The following is a 23976-nucleotide window of genomic DNA, read 5'->3' on the forward strand; positions in this document are numbered from 1 at the left end:
GTATGTTTTGTATTAAATATACATTGCTGATAATTCTTGTTTTTCCATGTTACACAAAATGTACCTAATTAATTTAGGTTTGAGTAGAATTATTATATTTATTCATTAAAAAAAATTCAAGGATGACAGTTATCGAGTTGGCCGACTCTACCAATGAGGTTTCCCTTATTTTTTTTTTCAGGGAGTTGGCAACACTCACGTCACATTAACTCATTTGCTTCCAGAAACGTATGAATACGTTCTATTTTTTATTGTTTCAGTGTCCCAAACACGGATTGATACGTCTTTTCATTTTTATTTTTTAAATTTATTTATTATTATTATTTTTTTTTTACAAGAGACATCTCCAGGTTCTGATGCAACATCGCTCCAAAGCACAATGCTCAAAATCCATTTTAAAGCAATGAAACTGGCCACTGGAGGGCAGTAGCGCATTTGGTAAGAACTCATATCGGACCATAAAAGAAAGTGAAGTGAAGAGGAATAGTCAGGAAACGGAAGTTGGAAGAAGTAAGAAGCGTGAGAAAAATGTGGAGAACGATGTAAAACATAAGGGAAACGACACTGGAGAAGTGTTTTGGAAAGAAAACGACACAATCGTCAAAGAAAGATTAAAAAAATCTACAGTAACTTGATGAGACTGGCAGTGATGAGGGAAAAGTTTACCCCGTCTGCCGAGACAGCCACGGCCACAACTGCGTCATCTCTCAGTTCAATAGATTAGTTATGTGTAAATAAATTGTTACTTTTCTATCAAAAGCTCTATTTGTCTTGTTGTTTATGTTATTTTGTAGAAGGAAAACAGATGTTTGGGATGTCACAAAAGCAAAAAATAGCTGTGTTAAAGTCAAAGTTATGTTTGAAATGTATGCTTTTACAAAAAGCTCTATTTCTCCGTTTTTTGGAAAATTGCTCAAACTATGCTATTTTCTAATGCTGATTTCTAAAGAATGGAAAAAGATATGAACCAACTTTTTTTTTTTGCTGCTGACAGAAGAGAGTAATCTTTCTTTTTGTGGGTTCCATGTTTATATAGCAATAGAACAGAATTTTCTGTGGGCCTTGCAAAATCAGTCAAAATCCAGTAAAATGGCCGGGAGTGAAGGGGGTTGCTGCGGTGAAAATGGCTGAGAGTGAATGAGTTTAATGTAAAGTATGTGGGTTATCTCAGAAGGTTCAAGATGACATTATTTTGAAACCAAAGACTCCAAAATTGCACTTTCTGCTTCCCGAGATGACCTTTTTCAATGAATGACACTTGGACTTATGATCATTTTTTTTTTCTTGATGTATTTATTTAGTGGCAATAACATTTGGACAAACTGTAACATGACATGTCAAGCGGAGGTGTCGAAAAGTCTGTCGATCATGTCCTCCACTTCCTCCGGACGGTATTTGTGGTACTTGTCGGGGTTCTTGGTGAAAGGCAGGTTGGCACATCTGCCATCCATGCGACAAAATTTATTTTTAATGTTTTCCCACTGGTTCACAATTTCACACATTTTAGTTTGAAAATGCTTTTATTATTTTTAGTTAATGGTATGGAAATAAAACTGAGAAAATGTATGTAAAAACACACTCATGAACAAAACTTTCTTGGGAACTGGATCTTGAAAATTTTATAAAGTTGTAAAGAGGTGCAAGAATTGGGAAAAATACATTTAAAACTATTTTAAATGTCTTTCATAAACGTTGAGAAAATATTGTTCTTTTAACAAATCAAAAAAACTGTAAAAGTATTAAAAATGTGAATCCTGACAGTGTCAAAAGGTAGTAAACTGAATGAAATAATTATTTTGGAAATTTTCATTCTAACTAGGAAAAAAATGGAAACAGTGTGGAAACAACTTAAAAACTTAAATGTAAATTTGAGAAATGTTTAATCATTAAAAATGAGAGTATTTTCCGTAGAATGGAGAGAGGGAAAAAAAAAAAATTTTTTTGTATGTCATTGAGTACAGAACACAGAAATAATATATTGAAAGTTAGTTTAAACGTGTAAAGTAAATTCAACAATTTATAGAAAAAAAATAAATCTTCAGAAATAGTTTTGTACATACCCTTAGTCAAAGGTTTTGAGATACTTTCTCATTAAGTCGGATGAGGGAGTGTCTCAAAACTTTTGACCTTGGGTGGAAATGTGAAAAATGTGTCATTTTGAAAAAAATTGCTTTGTAAACATATGATTAAAAGTTTAAAAAGTTGTGTTTTTTCCTCTGTAAAAGCTAGCACGCGTACCTGCGCAGGAACGCGGCGTAAGCGTCACTGACGACGGTCCTCTGAGCCCGCCGGATGAAGTCTCTCTGCTCCTTGTCGGGGACGGCCCACCCCTTCTGGATCTTGCAAATTTCCTCCAGACCCTCGTTGAAACCCTGACGGCGAGGCAAGACCCGCCGCATCAGAGCGCCACGTCTCGCCTCGCGCCTATGAGGTTTTTGCTCACCTTGAACTTGTCCTTGATGACCTGCCGTTCTTTGTCCTTGAGCTGGAAGGAGAGTGCATCAGTTAACGTGGTGACACATGATCACATTTCGGGGATGTTGACGATGACCGACGTTCAATTGTGTGGCTTTTTTTTAAATTAACTGAAAACTCTTTAAAGCAGAAATGTGAAGTAATTTCATAACATGCCAAATAGGGTCACAATCAAAGTAATTAAACATTGTCCAATAAATAAAGCATGAAAAAATCATTTATATGTTGTATATTTGACAAAATAATCGCATTTCCGAAGTTCGAGCCTGAAAGGGGACGAACCCGGAAGTGATACGTCACACCGGGAACAGCGATGGCAGCTCCATACATAAGGCTGCCATACAAAGCCCTTCAAATAATGATTCAAACAGTGATATATGCGATAGATCGAGCGCAAGGGAGGAGATCCAAGTTTTTGAAGAGGAGGTTGGAATTTTACGTTGGACCTAACATGTATTAGCCAGACGCTAATCAGGATGCAAACAATGTGCCTAGACTACCTGACATGGAATGGAGACAAGACCCATCGAGATTACAAGATTGGTAAGACATAGGCTGTTATTATTTTCATGATTTGAAGATGCAGGCATTTGGATATAATTTTATGTTTTTGTCTATCTGATGACATTGTTAAAAAAAAATAAGAATCAGACTTCATGTTCATTTTGGCAGATCCGGCAGATCTCGTGCATATGAAATAGTAATATAAAAACATTGGGGGGGGGAGAAGGAGATGAGTCGTTGATGGCTTTCTCCACTTTATTGTGGCAACAATAAGAAAACAAAATAATAGCGGACTGCCGCCAAATTCGACCACAAAGTTTTGCTTCTCGCTGATCTCCTCGCCTCCGACTACTCCAGCGTCTCTTATACGGATCGTGCATAGTGTCTTGTTATGAGCTTTTTGTTTACAAATGTATCGAACACACGACGTGCTGACAAATTTGTTTCTTTACTAACACTAACACAGCTCGGGGCTCTCGGCAGGAATTGGCGTCTAATGGCGTGAGGAAATGTAGTTTTTTCACACAAGCGAACAGTTTACAAAGCACCACTTCAGTGTTGTCCCGAGACTACATTTCCCATGATTCACTGCGTGGCCTGCGCGCTTGCTGATTCGCTGCCAGACATTAAAAGCAACACGCTTGTTGTTGTCAGCTAGCCTGGCTCTGCCAGACTATTCTCCCTGTATTTTTCAAACACTGAGAGAAATAGTCTGGGAACCATCCCATTAACGGCCCTTTCGAGCAGATACAAAATCAATCGACAAATCAGATTCGTTTATTTGTGTGACGTGTTCTTCCCGAGCAACGTCACTCTTGCGCGTCGAAAGTCGTCTCTTCAACAACACAGATGGTGAACGGCAGAGCCGAGAATATGTTCCAATCCACGGTAAAATCAGTTTTAAATGACCAAAAACACATCGACACGAGTCATTGACAACAGTCTGTCTCGCGCTAGCCATGTCGAATAAACTCCGCTCTCTTCGTATGTTTACTTCCGTGCGCAAGTCCCTTGTCCTGCCGTCGCCATTTTACTAACGTCACGTCTGCCCGTCGCTGATTGGTCCACTCCGCTGTCTGTTTGCTGTGGCTTGCTCCGCCCTGGAAATTGTTTCCGTGGGAATGGTGGCCAGACTCAATAGCTGGAACAGCGTTGAGTCTGGTGTACCAGGCTAGTTGTCAGCGGCTCTCGTACGTAAAACACAAACTAGAAGGCTATCAAGCGATCACCGTGAAAGAAACGCCAAACCGTACAAATGCAATGCAATGCTTGAAGCATGAAAGTGGAAATACATACTACAAATACAAATAAATGTGCACAAACTCACCGGCGGTGTGTGTCTCTTACGGCAACGTGACCGTGAATTACCGCGACGCCGACCCGCTTATATGCACATCAACACCCCTTTCCCGATTGACAGTGGATTAACCCTCTTGGACAAGATAGTAGATGACGCACAATTTAAACACGCTTAACCTAGCGAACAAAACAACAACTATGCCACGACTATTGCCACGAGTGGGCTTTCGGCTAACGTCGCTAGCTTCTACTGTACATTCCACAACAGTTGGCAGCTCTGCTTTGACAAAGTCATCAGTCATCTATGCAAAAATCACACTTACTTATTGGCAAATCCTTGATCATAAGCAGACCGGTTAGGGAAGCAGGCATCTTCAAAGTGTTTGTAGCAGAGAACACTACTCGATGATGGCATGAAATTCATTCGCTTCGTGAGAACGAAAGATGTCCATTTACGTGCCCTGCTATCCTTTGGCCACTCGAACAACTTTTCGTTAGAATGAGAACAAAACATCACCACACACCACTGTGGCATCTTACCGAGAAACAATGCAACAAACAATACTGTTCAATGGCGGACTTCCCTCGCACTTCTAGGTGTGACGTCATTTCATAAGATAAGAAAAGCATTTTCGTTGTCAAGGGCGTTGCTATGGGTTAAACAAAGAATCTGGAAGGGTTGCGTTAAAAAAAATAACGAAAATATGCTTATAATTGTTTAGCCATTGATATTATTCAAAAACATGGTTGGCCAACCTTACTTCACATTTCCGCTTTAAGTTTCATCCAATCATCTCCCAGAAGTGGCAATAGCAGCTCAATTCATTGTATTTATTGGTTTAGAGACGTGAATGAGTCATGTCCTTCAGCAGCATGTTTAGGTCTGAAGGGGTTTATATTTAATATTCTTATCTATTCATTCATTCATGTCCTTTTTTTCACGTTTTTGTGGTTTTTCGCATTTTGGGGCATTTTTTCATGGTGTTGAGTTTTTTTTTCTTTTTCTTCTTTGATTTTTGCATTTTTTTTCTATTAGCTCTTTTACGGTTTCCCAGTATAACTGTAAATGCCAAAGACGTCTATAAAAGCATCAACGCCACAGACAGCTATGTCAGTCAATGCTAAAATAAATAAATAAAAAGAACAAAACATAGAAATAAATAATCCAGTGTGTGGCGCTAACCTTGGCGCCGGGCTGGAAGACGGGAAGGTTCCGCTCGGTCAGGTGCTCCGTCACTTTCAGCCAGCTGAGGGCGGTGGCGAGAAGAAGTGTAAGACAAGTAGGACAAAGAAGATAAAATTGATGAGGTCGACTCGAACGTGTGTACCTGCGCTGGTAAACGTGGATTTGTTGCTCTATGAGTTCTCGGTAGGAACTCTCCGCTCGCTTCTGAGTCACCGTCACCAACTGGATCAGCTCTGACCTGCACGCACATACGTCGCTAGGTCACATCTCCGCGTCGTCACGCCGTACGCGACGAGCACGCGTTCTCACTTTTCCAGAGACTTGAGGATGTAATTGTAGTTGTTGTGGAGGAAAATAGCGCTCAGAGCAGAGTCCTCGTACACTTTGGACTTGCTGAGCAGGTTGAGTTGAAGGTTCCCCAGAACTTTACCTGCTCGCGAAAACACCATTGTCACCTTAAGTTTGCGCACGTGAGCGCATGCTTGAGCGTACAGATATACGTGCTGAGGAGTCGCTTGTTGAAGTCTGACGTGTAGCTGCTGGATGAAGATGTGGATTCTGCGAAGAAAACAAACAAAATTAAAAACACGCTGAGAGACAAAACACAGACACGCACACACACACGGCTGTGTCGCTACAGTACCCGAAAGGCCTCTAATGGGCGTGCTTACCTCGGGGGTCTAAGGGGATATTGTAAGTGTCCCCCAGGACTAAAAGCGCCCCGAGAACAAAGAGGAGGAAGAAGAAAAGCGAGAAGTTAGTGCACAGGAATTAGAAACATCAGCAGGGGTGGAGGTTGATCCCAATAAGTACTCTGAGGGGGCGGGACAGGAAGTGGCATGCGACGAGGCCAGAGAGAGATAGAGATGAGTGGGATGAAGAAATGAGGGTGTAAAGTAGAGGTTGACCGATATATCCGCTGGCAAATATATGGTATTTTTTGCAATTAAAAAAAAAAAAAAAAAAAAAAAAAAGCTGATAAAAAAGGATTTTGATCAGGCATCTGCGTGGGCAACTGTTACCACCGCTGACTGAATTTAAAGAGTTTAAATAAGTGTTCAGAAATGTTTTGTGAATTAATGACAGAAAACCCCCAAAATAAATCACTAGTTAAAAAAAAAAAAAAAAAAATCATTGTTAAGACTAATCGCAAATATAGTTGATAGCTTAGTTGGGAGAAAAATAATCATTTGGGACAGCCCTAGTAATTGCACATCCAGTACAGCAGGTGGCACTCTTGTCACTATGGTATCGGCCGGCCAATATAACAGGCCAATATATGGACTTTTTACCAACAACGGCCAACAGCGTACTGCACGAATACTATTTTTAGACCATGACATCGCCATCGCAGTGCGGATGTGAGACATTTTTGACACAACCTCGCACACAAACCATGTTATTTTTGCTTATTTTCTCCGGTAATCTTTCAAAAAAGAACATGCCGAACAAGCACTGCAGATATGGAACTCATAGAAACGACTCTAGACATTACGACATATGAAGGAGGTTTTCTTCATATGTTTCCCGAAACCAAAAAAATATAAAAATGAAGGAATGGACCAACTTGCGCGGACGTCCAAAAGACCTGTTTAACGTCAGCAAGGTGAAGCCAGTCATATTTCATATGCAGTTAACATTTTGTTGGGGGCCATGGTCCTTCAAAGAACCGAGAGGTAAGCCATTTCGATTTTTTTCACTTATTTTTTAGCATGGCGTTATGCCGTGCTGCTTCTGTCTGACAATGAATGACCTGAAAAAAATTAAAATGGTATCTGACTGCCACTGTTATCTTTTCTGTTGTAAAAAAAAAATAAAAATAAAAATAAAAATTTAGTAAGGAGGAAGTGTAACTAAATTATAAAATTAAGATTTGTTGTTAATGAAAAAATTTAAAGCGTTCGTTGACTGCCACCGAGTAGCATTTGCGATCGCTACACAAAAATAGCAATGTAAATGGGTCCCAAGAACGTAGAGACGTAAGACAACCAGAGGATATAATAAATAAGAAAGACATGGCATATGTTGGTAAAGGATAGATTGTTGAAACAGGAGAATGTCATTGTCAGTGGCATAAGAAAAAGGTGTCGACAAAAAAGCTAAGGCTGAGCTTTGGTCAGCTTGGCTCTTTTTCCCGTCTTTTTCAGCCCTCGACACTCAAACCATCTCTTTGACTGAACATTTTTATGTTCTTCCACATCTTTACCGGTGAATTTGGCACCAGGGACATCATTTTCTGACAGAATTGGTAGGTTTAGCTCAGTAAACATCTCGTTCGTACACTATTCCCATTCATTTCCTATTGGGGACAAATGGGAGCATGTTCCCCCAGCAGTAGCTAACGTCATAAATATTAATGAGCGGAAGTGACGTGTTGCTTGCGGTACGCCATTGGACAGCCACTACAACAGGTGGCACGCTCGTCTCTATGGTTCTAAGCCTTTTTTATTTTTTAAAAAATTGCCTTTCATAATCTCATTTCTAATCTAATCTCAAATATCGTGTGGCAAAATTGGCTTTGGATAACAGCAATAGGCTGAAAATTTTTTTTAGATATCACCATCGGCCTTTGAAAATCCCATATCGGTTGACCTCTAGTGTAAAAATAAGAACTTAGAGCGGCTCTGTTTGTCCACACGGGGCAGATGCTAAGACGCTACCTAGCGTACCTTGTGAGGCCAACATGGCGCCCGCAGTCTCGTGGAAGTCCAGCAGCTGCTGCAGGAAGAGGATTGCCTGTGGGGAGGAAGGGACAATGTACAGCACAACGGACGGACAGAGGGGACGTCGGACTCATGTACGTTGCTGGTCAGCTCGTGCACCGTGCCGTCCTTGGGCATGTTGTATTCCTTGTCGGGGTCGTTCTGAGGGCGAAAGCGGGTAGGAGGAGAATTCGCAGACGATGACATTACGGAAGTGAGTTTGGTAGAAGAAAAAGAATGAGAGGGTGAGAAAGAGGAGAAAAAGGAAGAGCAGGAAAGAGAGTGAAGAACAGAAGCAGCAGCAAAGAGGAAGGACAACCGACAAGGGGGAAGAGAACAGCAGTACAAGGTGGAAAAAAGAAAAAAAGAAGGACAAAGAACAGCAAGTGGGGCAAAGTTAGAGAATAGGACAGAAGGAAGACGAGAACGGTACCTTGATGCTGTCGGCGAACTCCTCCAGCGCTTTGGCCCCGATGCTCTCCATGGATGCGATGAGCGCCGGCAGCTTGTTCTTGGTGCTGGCCGCCGTCCCCTTCGGACACGACAAAGTCAGCGGAGAGCGAGCGACGGGCGCCTTGCAGCCTACCTGCAGCGTGGCGTCAAAGTCTGCCTTGTTGATCTTCAGGTGCCTCAGGATGGGGAAGATGGTGAGCACGGCCGAGTAGTCGTGGCGTAGAATGGCGCGGCGGGCGGCGCCCACGATGTTGTCGCCTTCCAGCATCAGGTTATCCAGAGCCTCCTACGCCGACGGTTCACATCAGCATTTTGACAGCGACGGCAAGCAAGCGGTCGTACCTGAATGAGCGAGTCGAAGGTCTTCTTCTGGTGGTGCTCGGGGATGACCTCGCACAGGAGGGCGTACTCGCTTTGCGCCAGCTTGACGAAGGCGCTGATGCAGTGGATGTACGCGTCCATCTCGGCGTCCAGCGCGTCGTCTCTGCCTGATCGGCGCACGCAAACAGAGTCAGAAAAACTCAACGGCCGCCGATCGGACGACATCGTTCCTTCCGGTTCAAACGGATCGGACGTCGACCGCCGTCGAAAGCCCTCGCCGGCCGTCCGACTCACCTGGGGGGCCGGCGAGCTTGTCAACCGGAGCCTCGGAGACGTGCCTGACTCGCGGGTCGTGATCGTAACCTGCTGGGACGGACCTCGTCAAATCGGACGAGGTCCAGAGGGGGCGGAGCTAAGCTCCCGAGCGGCCCGCCACCAAGCACCCAAAACCCCCGGAATGGGGCTAACGTGAAAAGATACATCTACAACTAGAAGATGCAATTTCTGAAGAAATTGCGTGGTGGTCAGATGATGCTCGCGTCTGGACTTTTTTTCCTTTAATTTAATGTTGTTTGGGAGGCGTGGCTTACGGCCAGTTGCTCTCTATAGAACGGAATTCACGGCGCGACTAGAATTCGAAGACGTACGCGAGCGGTCAGTGTTGACGGAAAAGAAGAAATAGGAAGAAGTGCTAGAGTTACCTTCCAATGGTGCCAGGTTGGACCCCCCCTTTTTGCCATCCAGCCCATGCTGTGAGTACTGTTTGAGAAGGTTCTGAGCCTTGCGAATGGTCCCTGAGACCCCGACAGGAGGAGCAAAAGAAGGAAGGAAGTAGAAAAAGCACAGCCGCCCAGTGAGAAATCAGCAGTAGCAGCAGCAGTAGCAGTAGCAGCACCATGTTGCCCCGCCCACACGCGTGACCCATGTCAATCCCAACAAATGTCTACCCTCGTATCCCGTGCAATACGCACACGGCGGCGGGTGGTCTCCTCGCTAGGCCTGTCGCAATAACAAATTTTAGTAGGGAATATATTGTCTCATTGATCATTGCCTATGTGCGATGTTATTGTCAATTTTTTAAAAGCAATTCAACCACTAATGTAGTGACAATAAATCCTGATAAAACACCAACTATATATAAAAATATAAAACAAAAAAAACAATGGATCAAGTCATTTGAAAGCTAGCTAATTGCAATTTTTATTCTCTGCCAATAGCGTACAGCACAAATGCTATTTTTTTAGACCGTGACGTCGCCATCGTAACGCGGAAGTGGGACATTATAGACACGCCCTCGCACGCAACCCATGTTATTTCTGTTTGTTTTCTCCGGTACCCTTTCAAAAAAAAGAACATGCCGATCAAACACTGCTGCTATGGAACTTGTAGAAATGACTCTAGACATTACGAAACAAGAAAGAGGTTTTCTTCATGTGTTTCCCGAAACAAAAACTCGGAGGAAAAAATGTGCAGAATGGATCAACTTGCGCGGACGTCCAAAAGAACAGTTTAATGCCAGCAAGGTAAAGCCATTCACATTCCATATGCAGTAAACATTTTGTTGGGTGCCATGGTCCTACTGTGGACAAAGAGGTAAGCCATTTTGATATTTTGACTTATTTTTTAGCGTGGCGTTTTAAAGTCCTGCTTCTGTCTGACAATGAATGACCTGAAAAAAATGAAAACGGTATCTGATAGGGGTGTGCGAAATTTCCGATTCTTAGATTATTCGCGATTCGGCCGTGGAAGATTCGAGAACGATTCACAAACATCCAAATTCCGATTAGTGAAATATGTCAAGTAAAGCGGAAGTAAAACACACTCAGCGCGCCGCGCGGTCTTCGAGACGCAATGAGGAACGGAGCGAGAGTAGCTAAACATCATGCTTGTCATTACCCGGCCCCTCGGGTAATGACAATGCTCAACTCACGGCTGTAGCTCAACTCATGCCGCGAGATAAAAAAAAAACAACAACATACCTGACTGCTGCCCAAAGCTGCTACAAAGTACGTCCACAATACATAATGTTAAGGTAGATATCATATTCATATAGGACAAGATGTAGAATAGACTCGGTGGCGATAGCAGCACATGTAGAGAAAGCTAGATGCGGGCATTAGTAAACAGCCGTATCTTAAAGCAGTTGACTTCCCTGCAAGGCTGTTGTAGCGAACCTTCCAAGCGAACCTAACTAACTTTTGATCTAAAATACTCCTAAATCGGTAAAATATTGACTTGAATCTATCTTTAAAATATTTTCAAAACTTTCACATGTCGAAAGTAGACAAAAGGGAAATAATGGAATAACAGGAGCAATTTTAACAACTTTAACGGTAAATTGACAACATTAAATTAATTGAATGTAGTTTAAAGCTGCTGATACAGAATGGGGATTTGAGTATATTATTTATTGTTTTTAACTGTTAACTTGATACTGAAATAGTTGTTTATTTAAGCCTGCGATGCTTTTTTTTTTTTTTTTTTTTTTTTTTTAAAACAGTTTTTGTAACTAATGTACAAAACATTAGCAGCTAATAGCAGGGGCAGGGGGGTTTCATCAATAATCGATTTATAATCGAATCGTAGCCTCTGAATCGTAATCGAATTGTTAGGTGCCCAAAGATTCCCACCTCTAGTATCTGACTGCCACTGTTGTTACTTTTTCTGTTGTAAAAAAACAACTTTAGTAAGGGGGTCGTGTTAATGAATTATAGAATTAAGATTTCTTGCGAATGGAAAAATTATAAAGTTCGTTGGCTGTCACTGTGGACTTGAACTTTATTTAAATCATCTTTTGTTTCTGTCTGTGTATCATATTGCCTATGCAAAGCCCTTTGAGACAACCTTGTTGCAATATAGGGCTATATAAATAAAATTGAATTGAATTGAGTAGCATTTGCGATCGCTACACAAAAATACAATGTAAATTACCCAAAAGAACGGTCAGAGACATAAGACATCCAGAGGATATAATATATAAGAAAGACAGGGCATATGTGGTAAAGGATAGATTGTTGAAACAGGAGAATGTCATTGTCGGTGGCGTAAGGCAATGCACACATGAAAAATGTGTCAATCAAAAAGCTACCTGTTTTTCAGCCCTCGACACTCAAGCCATCTCTTTAACTGAACATTTCTATGTTCTTCCACATCTTTACCAGTGAATTTGGCACCAGGGACACCATTTTCGGACAGAATTGGTAGGTTTAGCTTAGTAAACATCACGCTCATACACGATTTCCATGCATTTACCATTAAATCATTTGCTCTCAAAAACGTATAAATACGTTCTATAATTGTTTCAGTGGCCCAAAGACTTATTTATACGTCTTTTACGTTTTTTTTTTTTTTTTTCTCCAAAAGAGACATCTCTGGGTTCTAAATCAATTTAGCTCCAGAGAACAAAGCTGAAAATCCATTTTAAAGCAATAAAACTGGCCACTGGAGGGCAGTAGCGCATTTGGTAAGACCCGCAACCTGATTCAAGGGCAACAAACGGCTAAGCCGCTGGCGGAAGACGACCGAATGGATGCCAGGCGGCGGACGACTGAGCAGAACAACAAGTAGGATGCCCGGAATGCCAGGCGCTGGACGAACAAGCAGGACGACCGGGACCACTAGTGCAGCGGACGATGCCTTTGAGTTCGTGCTGCTCGCGAGCAGAGCCCGCAGAGACTCAAAAAAATTCATCTTTATTAGACATGCGGTGACGAGGGAAAAGTTTAACGGCTGTCGCGGCCGGAACAGCGCCATCTTTCAGTTAGTTATGTGTAAATAAATTGTTACTTTGCTATCAAAAGCTCTATTTGTCTTGTTGTTTATCTTATTTTGTAAAAGGAAAATACTATTCAGATGTTTGGGATGTAACTAAAGCAAAAAAAGCCTATTTTCTAATGCTGATTTCTAAAGAATGGAAAAAGATATGAACTTTTTTTCTGCTGAAAGAAGAAAGTTATCTTTCTTTTGGTGGATTCCATGTTTATATAGCAATAGAACAGAATTTTCAGTGGGCCTTGCAAAATCAGTCGAAATCCAGTAAAACGTAAGCCGGGAGCGAAGGGCCTTGCTCCGGTGAAAATGGCTGGGAGTGAATGAGTTAAGGGCAAATGGGAGGTTGACCCGCCTAGCAACAATTGCTAACATCATAAATATTAATGAGCAAAAGTGACATGTTGTGTGCAGTACGCCATTGCAATGAGAATTCCCAAAGATGCCTTTTGTTGGGCTTTTCCACAGATTTTTGTGCTTTATTACGTTTCTAGTTTTCTTAGGGACTATTTCTTTCTGGTAACGCAGTAGTTATATTTAATGAGTTTATAATTAATTATTTTTCAATCATTTATTGTCCATTTAATTTTTGAAATTTCAAGCATCTTATATTGGAGACATCTAACGCTCAATTAGCATAACTACTGTGCTAAACTGTGACCAATCCTTGTACAAAGGCAGAAGGCTTCTAGTCACTTCAAAGGCAACATGAATATTGGCCCAAATCCAATAATGAAAAACCCATATTGATATTACCCGATATTATTTGTAATGCTTTTATCGGATGATATCATTGGCTCCCTAATAATATTGGATAACTTTTTTGTTTATTTAAATATTTAAATACTTTTATACATTTATTTTAATTTGTACTGATCATTTCAAATGTCTATTTCGATTTTCATATATTTGTCAATATATTTTTTCTATTTTTACATAATTATTTCATTGAAATAATAAACATCGCAACAAATGGAAATGTATAAATATTGAAGTAAAAAAACTACTGACATAAAATATCGAATGAGACAATAAAATATGCATTTGATGATGTATTTTGGAACAACTGGTCCTCCAACTATTGCAGAGAACGGCCATGTTGGATGTGGCGAAGCAGAGTGAGTGACACATGCAACATGGCGGGCGGCCATACGTCAGCGAGGAGCCCACCCAGGAGATGAGGGGCGGTTCGGTCGGGGGTCCTACCGGGCCTCTTGGGCACCTTCTTGGTGGGCGTGTCTTTGCGCTTGGCCTGCACGGCGGGCGAGTAGAGAATGCCCGACGAGGCGCTGTTCTTGCGAAAGTGCTCCTTCAGACCTTTGATGGAGCGGTCCAGCTGACTGGAGCGGATTTGGAAGTAAACCGTCATGAAATCTGAAAGACAAACAAACAAACAAAAAAAAAGGTTTCCGTCACCGGACGGGCCTCCGTGGATGGCGAGGGCGATCGCCACCTTGATTGCGGCCGTATTCGACCAGCCAGCCGCCGATGCAGATGATGTCGTGGAGGACGGCTTGCGGCAGGTGCTCCAGCAGCACGTCCTCGGCGGTGTCCAGCTCTTCATCTCCGCCGATGGCGTCCAGGATGAGGACTGGCGGCACCGGCTTGCTGTAACGGGTTAGCAGGCTGCGGAACTCCGCCTCCAGGAGCTCCTTGCCCTTCTCCAAGCGCCCTTTCTGCAGCAGTACAGTTAAAACAACAGCAGTTATTTGCTTTTTAATTTGAGAGCGAGTGGGAAAGCCACTTAATCAAAATTTGGCAAGAAAACGACAACCTGAAAGAGGTGCACAAGTACCTACAGTCGTCGCAAGAGCAATAAAGCACTACATTTTATCTTTTGTTATGTATAGAACTTTTTTTTTTTTTTTTGCACAATTTTTATGATTATTTTTTGACTATTATTGTCAAGATGATACTGGTTTCTCATCTCACTTCAACCAAGTTCCATGACGTTATGATGTCACCATAGCACTACTTTTGCCAATGTTACACAGACTACAATAGTATAAAAAAGTATCTGAACCTTTTGGAATTTCTCACATTTCTGCATAAAATCACCATCAAATGTGAGATGAGCTTTGTCAAAATCACACAGATGAAAATACAGTGTCTGCTTTAACTAAAACCACCCAAACATAGGTTTTCATATTTTATTTATTTATTTATTTTTTTAAACCTGTCCTGTTTTGCTGTTTGACACGGAGAATGGAAGTCTAAGTGTCCAATTGGTCTGAACTGTTTCAATGTTCCACATTGAGAGTATGACATACTCCCATTGTGATCACTCAACATACCTCGTTTATTATGACAAAGCAGCGAACAGGAAGGGGTCATGGGGGAACAGAAGAAAAGCAACACAAGAAAAGGAAAAGAAACACAAACAAGAAGAAATACATTGAACGCCTACACTAAGTCACTAACTATTAATATGTTGGTGCTATCGTCAGTTAGATGTATTTTTGGTTGACACCATGTGGGGGGCCTGTTGACCAGGGAAAGAAGGGGAGGGGGGTGGGGAAGTCTATAAGCTAAGTGATTGGGAGGAGTAGAATGTATACAAATCAGCTCTGATCTAGAACCCAGTAATTGTGTGAATCCCTTGTGAGTGTAAACCTGTTGGCAACCGTCCCTACGCCGCCCCACCGCCAATCTCGGCACCGGGACCCCCCACCCGAGCACACCCAACCACACCCAGCCGCACGTGAGCCCCACCAAACATGCGACAGCCAGATGAGACGCCGTGCAGGCACAAACCCAGGGCCACGGCCCCCACCCAGTCAGCCCGAGGGGTGGGGGTGGGGGGACAGCGCAGCCCAGCATAGGAGCCACCTTCACTACCCCGGGATCCAAGGTGGTCCCCCAGGCCACCCGTGCTTCCATCAACTGGCCCTCAGGGATGGGAAGAGGGGACGCACCACCAACCCCACACCCACCCCCTTACTTATTTTTCCCCCTTCTGTCATTGTTTGCATGCTATCCTAATTAAAATATGAAAACCTGTAAGTTTTGGGGTGGTTTTAGTTAAAGCACTTTTTTTCATCTGTGTGATTTTGAAAAAATTTGATGGTGATTTGGTGCAGAAATGTGAAAAATTCCAAAAGTTTCAGATACTTTTTCATACCACTGTACGTTTTAATTTTTTTAATATGTATTTAAACGCTCTTAGGTTTGTTTACAAATTTTTATATAAATTAATGTGTGTTTACATTTTTGACTACTTTTGTCAACATGTTACTCATCTCATTTCAACCAAGTTCCATGATGTAGAGATAAAACCAAACCAAATCATGACTTTTGTCCCCGTGAAGTTCCTCATTTCACTTCAAAACAATGTTAAAGCATTGAAACAGGTTCCTTAATTCACTTCAACATCATGTCTTGGTATTGCGATGTTAACCAAAGCACAAATTAGAACTGAATGAATTTAAACTCACTTCAACGCGGTTGCTTGGCACTAAAATGGCACAAAATCACTACAAATTGAAGTTTCTCCTCAACTAGCTTTAACAAAGATGATGATAAAGCAGTACGTCAGTCAGAATGAAGCTCTTCAATTCACCGAAAATACTTTTCAAGTGTGGCCGGTACAGAAGGAAATATGGGTCGTACCACGGTGTTGAGCTCCGGGCTGTCGGGATTGTTGTCCTGGAAGTACTCGACGGCCTTCTGGATCTTGGCGATGCACGCCAGGTATTCGTCCAGTCGACCCGTAGGCCTGGAAGGAAAAATCCGCGGCATCAGGACCGGTGTTACCCCTGCCCCCCCGCCCTCCACCTGACTCACCCTTCCCTAATGATGCGGTCCGTGTCCTTGGCCACGTGGTAGTAGCTGATAACGTGGTCCATGCAGGACAGCGTCTTGTCCACATTGTCCTGCAGACGCTGTAGGTTCTCGGTCTGCTTGTGGACCGGAATGATGGCGTTCTCCAACTGCATCAGACGGCTCTCAAATGACGACAGGATGGACACCTGACAAAACGCCAGTTGCGTCACAGCTACAAAAGGGTTTCTTAACCCCTTGATGCCTCAATTTAGTTTTATAAAATATACATAAGTAAGGCTACAGCTATCGATTATCTTAGTAGTCGATTAATCTATTAATTCGGTAGTTCGAATAATGGAGTAATCGGAATAGGAACATTTATTACGTTTCAGAATAAATTTTAGGAGATGTAAAACAAAGCTTGTCAAGGCTGCACTTTCAAAAGAGCATTAAATGCGAACACAAAAAAAATTCCAGAGTGTTTCGTCAAACTGCAGAATTGCATTTTTATTTCAAGATAAAATACCATCAAGCCATCAAACAGTTTAAATGAGGATCTAAGCACAACAAAAGAACAATAGGCTGACACTTGCATATGAAATGTCCACGAGTTTAAATGCTATAAAATGCCATTTTATCTATTTATTTTTTTTACATTAATCATAGACTTCATAATATATTGACGGGACGTGGGGCGCGGGGCCTGACCAAGTGGAAACACACACAAAGAGCTTTTTCCGTTGAAAATTCTTGTGAATAAATGATTAAATCCCTGAATTCTTTATAGATATGGACGCAAAACAGTCTTGATTTTTGGTGAAAAGCAAACAAAAAAAAAAAAAAACAAAAAAAAATAACGGTGCAGTTAGCATTTATTTTACATAAATATGTCGAAGTACGATGCTAATCTTTTAGTCAATGTGGGGGCCGCCATATGTAAACAGAGCTTTTTTCTGTGAAAATTCTTGTGAATAAATGCTTAAATCCCTGAATACTTTATAGATATAGACGTAAAACAGTCTTGATTCTTGGTTAAAAGCAAAAAAACGTGCAGGTAGCATTTATTTTACGCAAATATTGCGAACTATGAGGCTAGACAGTAAGGAATTTAGTGGCCGCCATATGTAAAGAAAGACCTTTTTCCGTTGAAAATTCTTGTGAATAAATGCTTAAATCCCTGAATTCTTTATAGATATGAATGTAAAAAAAGTCTCGATTCTTGGTTAAAGGCAAAAAAACGGGCAGTTTGCATTTATTTTCCGAAAACATCTCGAAGAATGATGCTACTCCGTAGCGGTTAATTTCTCCCATTGATTTTTTTCACGTTCCAAATGCATGCATGGTACAAAAAATGCAATAATTGCCTTGAATCAACGAACAAATCAGTCCTGAGACAATCCTTCCCATTTGTATGTTGTATAGCTTTCGTACTTTTTCAACCTAAATCCGGCGTTGGATCGCTGCATGTTTTGACTAACTGCGATTAACTGAAGCGGACTGTAGGACGGCCCCTTATTTGAAGGCGTTGCGCAGTGGCTGACGGATGTGACCCCTCAATATTATACAATTATGAAGTCTGTTTTAATCTTAATCGTTCAAACACATGTTCCCACAAAAACAGCTAAGTATACTTATAAACTAAATTATGAATGCATAAAAATATTAGCTTTTGTTGGTCTTAGCAGGGAGCAGCTGGATTCAGCCATGTTAAATGAGTTATTTCAAATTCACTGTTGCCAGAAGAGGGCAGTGTATCCACCCAAATCAATAAAACTAAATGCAAACACTTTCAAAACAAACCATTATAACGTCATTAATCACTGGAGCACTATAGATTCGCATTGGTGGAATACATCGATATAGTATTACTTTAGAAAAAGGCTAAATATAGAAAATAAGAATGACATGTACATTTAAAGACTTCCATTGACAGCGTTCGTTCATTCGCCCTTCCCTGTCAAGATGAATTAGACGTCTAGCGTCGTCAATGTCATCTAATGAGTTGATAGTAAATTCATGCATCAAGTTGCCCCGTTCAAATGGGATGGACGTCCATCACCGTCAACAGAAGCTGAAGATAAATTTTGTCAGCACTTGTGTCGGGTGTGTGTGTTTCTGACCATTCCATTTGTCAGCTGATCGCTCTTCTCCAGGTTCTCGCGGATGAAGGCCAGAGTTTCTTGTTCCTGTATTACAAAAAGCAAGGAGGCACGTCACATTTGCTCGTTTAATGTTGAAAAAACACAAACATTGCATCTAGGAATTGAAATGTTTGTAAGGAAAGATGCGCGTTTTGGTCACCTGCTGGAGTTTCTCCTCAATTTCTCGCTTCCTGGCGGACGCGTCCTCGGTAGGAATCATCTTGCCAAGAACAATAAAATGTCGTCCACCGGACGACTGTAAATCTATTTACAAATGCCTTTAAACAGATAAATTGCACATTATTTCAGCAGAAAACGTCGCGAGAAGCTAGGCGCTTCAAGCTAGCCTGAGTCGTAGCCGCTTCCGAGTTGGGCTTCAAAATAAATGTCAACTTTTACTTCGTGAAGTGCTCCACCTTTTTCAACTAACAATTGATTCAATTTATTAATTAAATATAGTTGACAGCGCAATTTATGATTCGCGAAAAATATTTTTTTATGAACCGTCGCATTTTTCGTTTCCGAATAAACTATATTGTGAAAGCAACATTGTTCTTTATCCGACAGGAAGTGTTTGACGTCTTCGCCCGTTTGTATTCCGCAAAAAATAACGTTTTTCTTTTTAAATCGTTGTACTTTCAGCCAAAATGAGGGTAAAAGAATTTTTAATTTTTTTTAATCACAATGTCTACGTCACAAATGTGAAGTATGCTGCTTTCCCACATGGGGTCACCATGTAGTCCAGGTCACTGAGATACACGAAAGATAGCGGCTCAGGTGGTCGTGATGACGTAGGTGACAACAACCGATACACACTAAGTACACAAAAACAAATTGAGTCATTTAATGGTGTTCCAGCACATTGCAAGACATTCCATTATATTACTATGAATTATATAAATAATCCAGTTCAGAAATGCACATGAGAAAAAGTTTTTTTTACATAAATAACGTTCTGAACTACACAACTGATGTTGGAGTAAAGAAGAAATAAAAGATAACCCTTCAACACTTGAAGTAAATCAAATTGACGGGAAAATAAAATACCGTATTTTCCGGACTAAATAAGCCGTTAGGGGGTTTAAATTTTATTAGACAGACAAAAAAAAAAAAAAAAAGGTAAGTCGCATTGGACTATAAGTCGAATTTTTAAAGGAAAATGTACCTTATGTCAAATATTACTGCAGTATTATTTCAGCAACAAAAGAGCAGGTCAAAAGAATTGTGCTAATGTGCTAACCCATTAGCTTAGCAAGAAAACATTGCAACACTTCAGGTCAAAGATGGCCATTCTGTCAGCGTTCTTCAACTTTCATGGCATGTACACAGCCCTTTTCTTCAGAGTTTTGACTAATACTCAAATCACTGATGGTCCCGTTAGCTTAGCTGTCATTATTATTCTTGTTTGATTAAATACACACATAAATATAAGCTTTGCTGTGAGATTTCTTGTCTTCATAATCACAATCCATCCAAGAGGTCCTTCTTGTGGGTTGTTTGGGTCATGTCGGCCAACATGTCATTTCAGAAGATGGAACGTTTGTTTTTTAGTATTATACAAAGAACAGTGCGACTTATAGTCCAGAAAATATGGTACAAATGAAGATGGATGCAAAAGATCCGCCACGCTTTTAAGATTCCTCCTCTTTGGACAGCGTCTGAGGTAAAGAAGAAAAAAAACAACAACAACAACATAGAAATTACTTTTTTTTCCAAGCAAATAAAAATTGGATTAGATGAATCAATTCAAAACTCTAACCTGTTTGAGAAACTGCCTGCCAAAGTAGTTTGTGGCCATATTTTTCAAGTCGGTCTTCCCTCCCACTTTACAGCGCACGTATCCATACAAGTTGGCTCCTTGCAGCACTAGGCCCATCAGCACCACCGGCTGCAATGCAACAATCCATTCATTGAATTGCTTCAGAAATGAAGCAATGACATTGAACTGTTTCAGTCTTATTGACAATGCTAGTCGTCCAATCACGTGGCGTCCGATCTAGTGCTGCAACCATTAATCGATTAACTCGAGTAATTCCATTAAAAAAAGCTTCGAATCAAATTTTACTGCATCGAGGATTTATTTACCGTAATTTTCACACTATAAGCAGAGGCGTCACGTCCCATTAGGCAAACCAGGCAATTGCTTAGGGCCCCCAGCTAGCAGGGGCCCCCAGAGGGCCAACAGATTTAGCACACGCAGCTTAACTGCACTGTCGCAGCGACAAGTGCGACAGTGCCAGTGAAAGCCTTGTGTCTGAGTTCCCTGAAGGGGCCCCTTCACTCGCTCTACACCCCTCCCCTCTCCCTCACGTGAGTCAGAGTGAGAATGAGCGGCGATTTGCCTTTTTTTTTAATGGCGTATATCCAAAATGAAGAGACGTTATCCTTCTGGAAGCGACAAAAGAAAGAAAAAAAAGCAGAAGAGGAGAAAAGGAAGCAAGACAGTGGTGAGTGTACTGTTACTGTAGTTTTATGTCCTAATGTAGTAGAAGTCGGGCAATTTGAGTGTCCTAAAAAGCGCTCTATGAGACCGAGGCGTTATTATACTTTTATTAAATATGCTATTCCTCCAAGTCCAACTGTCCCCCTTATTTGCACATGCTTGAAGGGTACCATGTTGCTCGTTGCCTGGGGCCCCCAGGGACCCTTGCTACGCCTCTGACTATAAGGCGCACCTGACTATAAGCCGCCACCCACCAAATTCGACACGAAAATGACATTTGTTCATAGATTAGCCGCACTGGACTATAAGCCGCAGCTCTACTCACTGTATTATGGAATATTTACATGAAAAAATATTTACAGGTAACACTTTATTTAATGGCGGGATCATATGAATGTCATAAGACCAAATGAACCACCGTCAAGCTTTGAACTGATTGGCGGCAAAGCTTCATTGCTTTAAGAAACTTCATTTGGCCAGCACTGCTCCCTTGTGGGAGACAGTCAACCTCTGCTGCCACCTGCTGTCAACGCTGTTGTAGTCCAACATGCCTCCTAAGTTGCATTGCAGCGCAACAGATGTAAATAACAATCAAAATTCATGTTCTGTAGCAATTATTTCTTCAGTTACTGTTCCAGTTGTTTCATTAATTGCTAGTTATGCTATTTGGTAACACTTTATTTGACAGTGTCACCATAAGACTGTCATTAGACAATCATAATTATGACATGACACTGTCACGAGCATTAATGAAAGCAAGTTATAACAGATGCCAATTAGTGTTATCTCACTTCTGAATGGATGTAAAAGATCTGAGTGGTCACAAATGGAGTTAGTGACATAATTTGCCAGATGACACTTAATGACATCTGTCATAATGCCCATGATAGTGTCATATCATAATTATGATAGTTTTATGACGCCGCTGTAAAATAAAGTTACCTATTAACCCAAATAAATCAACAAATAAGCTGCACTGGACTATAAGCCGCAGGACTTAAAATGAAGGAAAAAAGTAGCGGCTTATAGTCCGAAAATTACGGTAATTAGAGTGGTGTTAAAATGGTTTGTTTTAAAAAAAATGTTTGCATTTACTTTGATTTGAGTGGATACACTGCTCTCCAATGGCAACAGTCAACATGACATAACTCCATTTAACTTGGCTGGCTCCAACTGCTCCCTGTTAAGACCAACATAAGCTAATATATTCATTCTACTACTGTGAATTTCAATAAGTTTATCGCTAGTAGGCGTCCAATCTGTTTGAAGAGTGCCACTTATTCATTTGTTTAAATTTGTTTTGTTTGTTCAAATAAAAAAAAAAACGAAAACAATGACCAACTCGGATTGGACGTCTATCACTGTCAATGAGTACCAAAAGTGCGTGGGTCTCACCAGCCACTTAATGTTGAACTGAAAGAGGGTGCTGAAAGCAAACACCACCCAAATGAGCGGACATACGATCAGACCCAGCCAGAAGATGCGAGCCTCTGAATCGGAGCTTTGCACTCTCCCGGTCCCCTGAATCAAACCAAAAACGTCGTCAGCGGTCGTAAACCACCCCGCGTCCGGTCGCGCGAGCGAGCACCTTGCGCGACTCGAAGACCCAGCGACTTTGCCCGTCCTCGTCCACTTGGTTCCACCACCTCAATGCCACCAGCAGCCGGCCCGTGATGTTCTGCAAATCGGACAGCGTTGAGGCCAGCTCGCCAGGTGGCGCGTCGCCCGCAAAAGAGGCTGACCTTGACGGTCCAGAAGTCGCAGGAGAGCAGCAGGATGACAGCCACCGTGCCGCCGATGAAGCCATTGCCGACCTTCTCGCAGAGAAGGTAAACCAAGATGGCGCTGACTCTGAAGAAAAGGTGGAAGAAGGACGCCACCGGGTGCCTGTCGACACAGTTGCCCGCCAACATCATCAAAGTAAATACTCCTTCTTATAGACTAAGCAAACTGACTGACTTAATGTTTGTCTTCTTTGACAATCTTTGGCCGGCGTCCTCTTCCGCGTCAAAGAGTGAGACATCATCATCGTTGTTCTCCTGAGGGAACGACACAACACAAGTCAGCTGACACGTAACCACAAAACACTTCAAGTGTCAAATTTTGAATAGCAATCCACTGTAGTGACCACTGTCCCTAAAGGGGTTAATTTTTAAAATTAATTTGATTGTATTTAGAATTCCATTTTTTTTTTAGATTACCCATGGCTTTTTTTAAATTTGCGTTTTAATTCTGTTAGTATTACTATTTAAATAATGATTTTTTTTTTTTCAAAATGGATTATTCAATTAATTAATTATTTTTAAAAAGATTTAATGTGTAAAATACAATCAGGCAACACTAGTACTACAATTGGACGTCAAATTGAGGATGCAAAATCATGTCCTGTGGGTCCCAATTGGCCCCAAGTTTAAGACCCCTATCCTTTATGTCAGTCAAGACATTTAAGAAAAAGATTAGAATTGATGATGATCAACACAAGAAAAACAAGACTATATTTCAAGATAAATGCCCGGCACGATCGCTTTAATTTTTTTCTTGATAAGAATAAAGGTTCGAGTTTAATAACATAATTCGTACAGGTAATTTCCGTATGTTATATCGTTTAATAAGCATTAGCTTCCTAGCTTTGTTAACAGTCATAATAGGCGAGCGGAAAGCTCTTTTTAAAACGTTTGACACATCGTTTTGTGTTTAAGACTCACAAAAAAAAGTTATTTTAGTAAACCGGGCAAGTGTCACTTACGTCTGTGGGCATGTTGACACACGAGCTAACATTTCCTGCTACATGCTACTTGGAAGACACGTCACTTGGCGGCGTAGTCACGTGACCCGTGCGTTGGACGTCATGTGACCCGTACGTAACGTTGACGGATGACAAAACTAGCAAACTGCAAAATGTGGGTTGAACATATTTATTAA

At 41.4% G+C, this 23976-nt stretch overlaps 2 protein-coding genes across 10 annotated transcripts; both read right to left on the reverse strand.

Moving 5' to 3' along the window:
• Positions 1-351: 351 nt before the first annotated feature.
• On the reverse strand, positions 352-19042 carry exoc7 (exocyst complex component 7). 9 transcript variants are annotated; one of them, XM_057825892.1, is made up of 21 exons: positions 18772-19042; positions 18591-18656; positions 16492-16676; positions 16318-16423; positions 14162-14384; positions 13915-14082; positions 9642-9734; positions 9235-9303; positions 8962-9107; positions 8753-8905; positions 8600-8698; positions 8266-8328; positions 8134-8200; positions 6136-6174; positions 5957-6022; positions 5774-5894; positions 5607-5702; positions 5462-5525; positions 2444-2485; positions 2239-2372; positions 352-1440 (listed from the first exon to the last, which is right to left on the reverse strand). In XM_057825892.1, exons 1-21 carry the CDS (start codon positions 18829-18831, stop codon positions 1338-1340), a joined length of 2163 nt encoding a protein of 720 aa, XP_057681875.1. In that variant the 5' UTR covers positions 18832-19042; the 3' UTR covers positions 352-1337. The 9 variants fall into 9 exon arrangements, with proteins under 9 accessions (XP_057681875.1, XP_057681879.1, XP_057681878.1 ...); XM_057825896.1 differs by lacking the exon at positions 9642-9734 and having other exon boundaries at positions 353-1440; positions 9235-9306; positions 18772-19037; XM_057825895.1 differs by lacking the exon at positions 9235-9303 and having other exon boundaries at positions 353-1440; positions 18772-19036.
• A 398-nt stretch (positions 19043-19440) lies between these two features.
• On the reverse strand, positions 19441-23947 carry tvp23b (trans-golgi network vesicle protein 23 homolog B (S. cerevisiae)). Its single transcript, XM_057825911.1, has 7 exons — positions 23801-23947; positions 23014-23093; positions 22797-22941; positions 22643-22732; positions 22450-22575; positions 20371-20499; positions 19441-20269 (listed from the first exon to the last, which is right to left on the reverse strand). Exons 1-7 carry the CDS (start codon positions 23810-23812, stop codon positions 20243-20245), a joined length of 609 nt encoding a protein of 202 aa, XP_057681894.1. The 5' UTR covers positions 23813-23947; the 3' UTR covers positions 19441-20242.
• Between the last annotated feature and the right edge of the window lie 29 nt (positions 23948-23976).

This window comes from Corythoichthys intestinalis, chromosome 21 (assembly GCF_030265065.1).
Source record: "Corythoichthys intestinalis isolate RoL2023-P3 chromosome 21, ASM3026506v1, whole genome shotgun sequence".
Taxonomy (NCBI): domain Eukaryota; kingdom Metazoa; phylum Chordata; class Actinopteri; order Syngnathiformes; family Syngnathidae; genus Corythoichthys; species Corythoichthys intestinalis.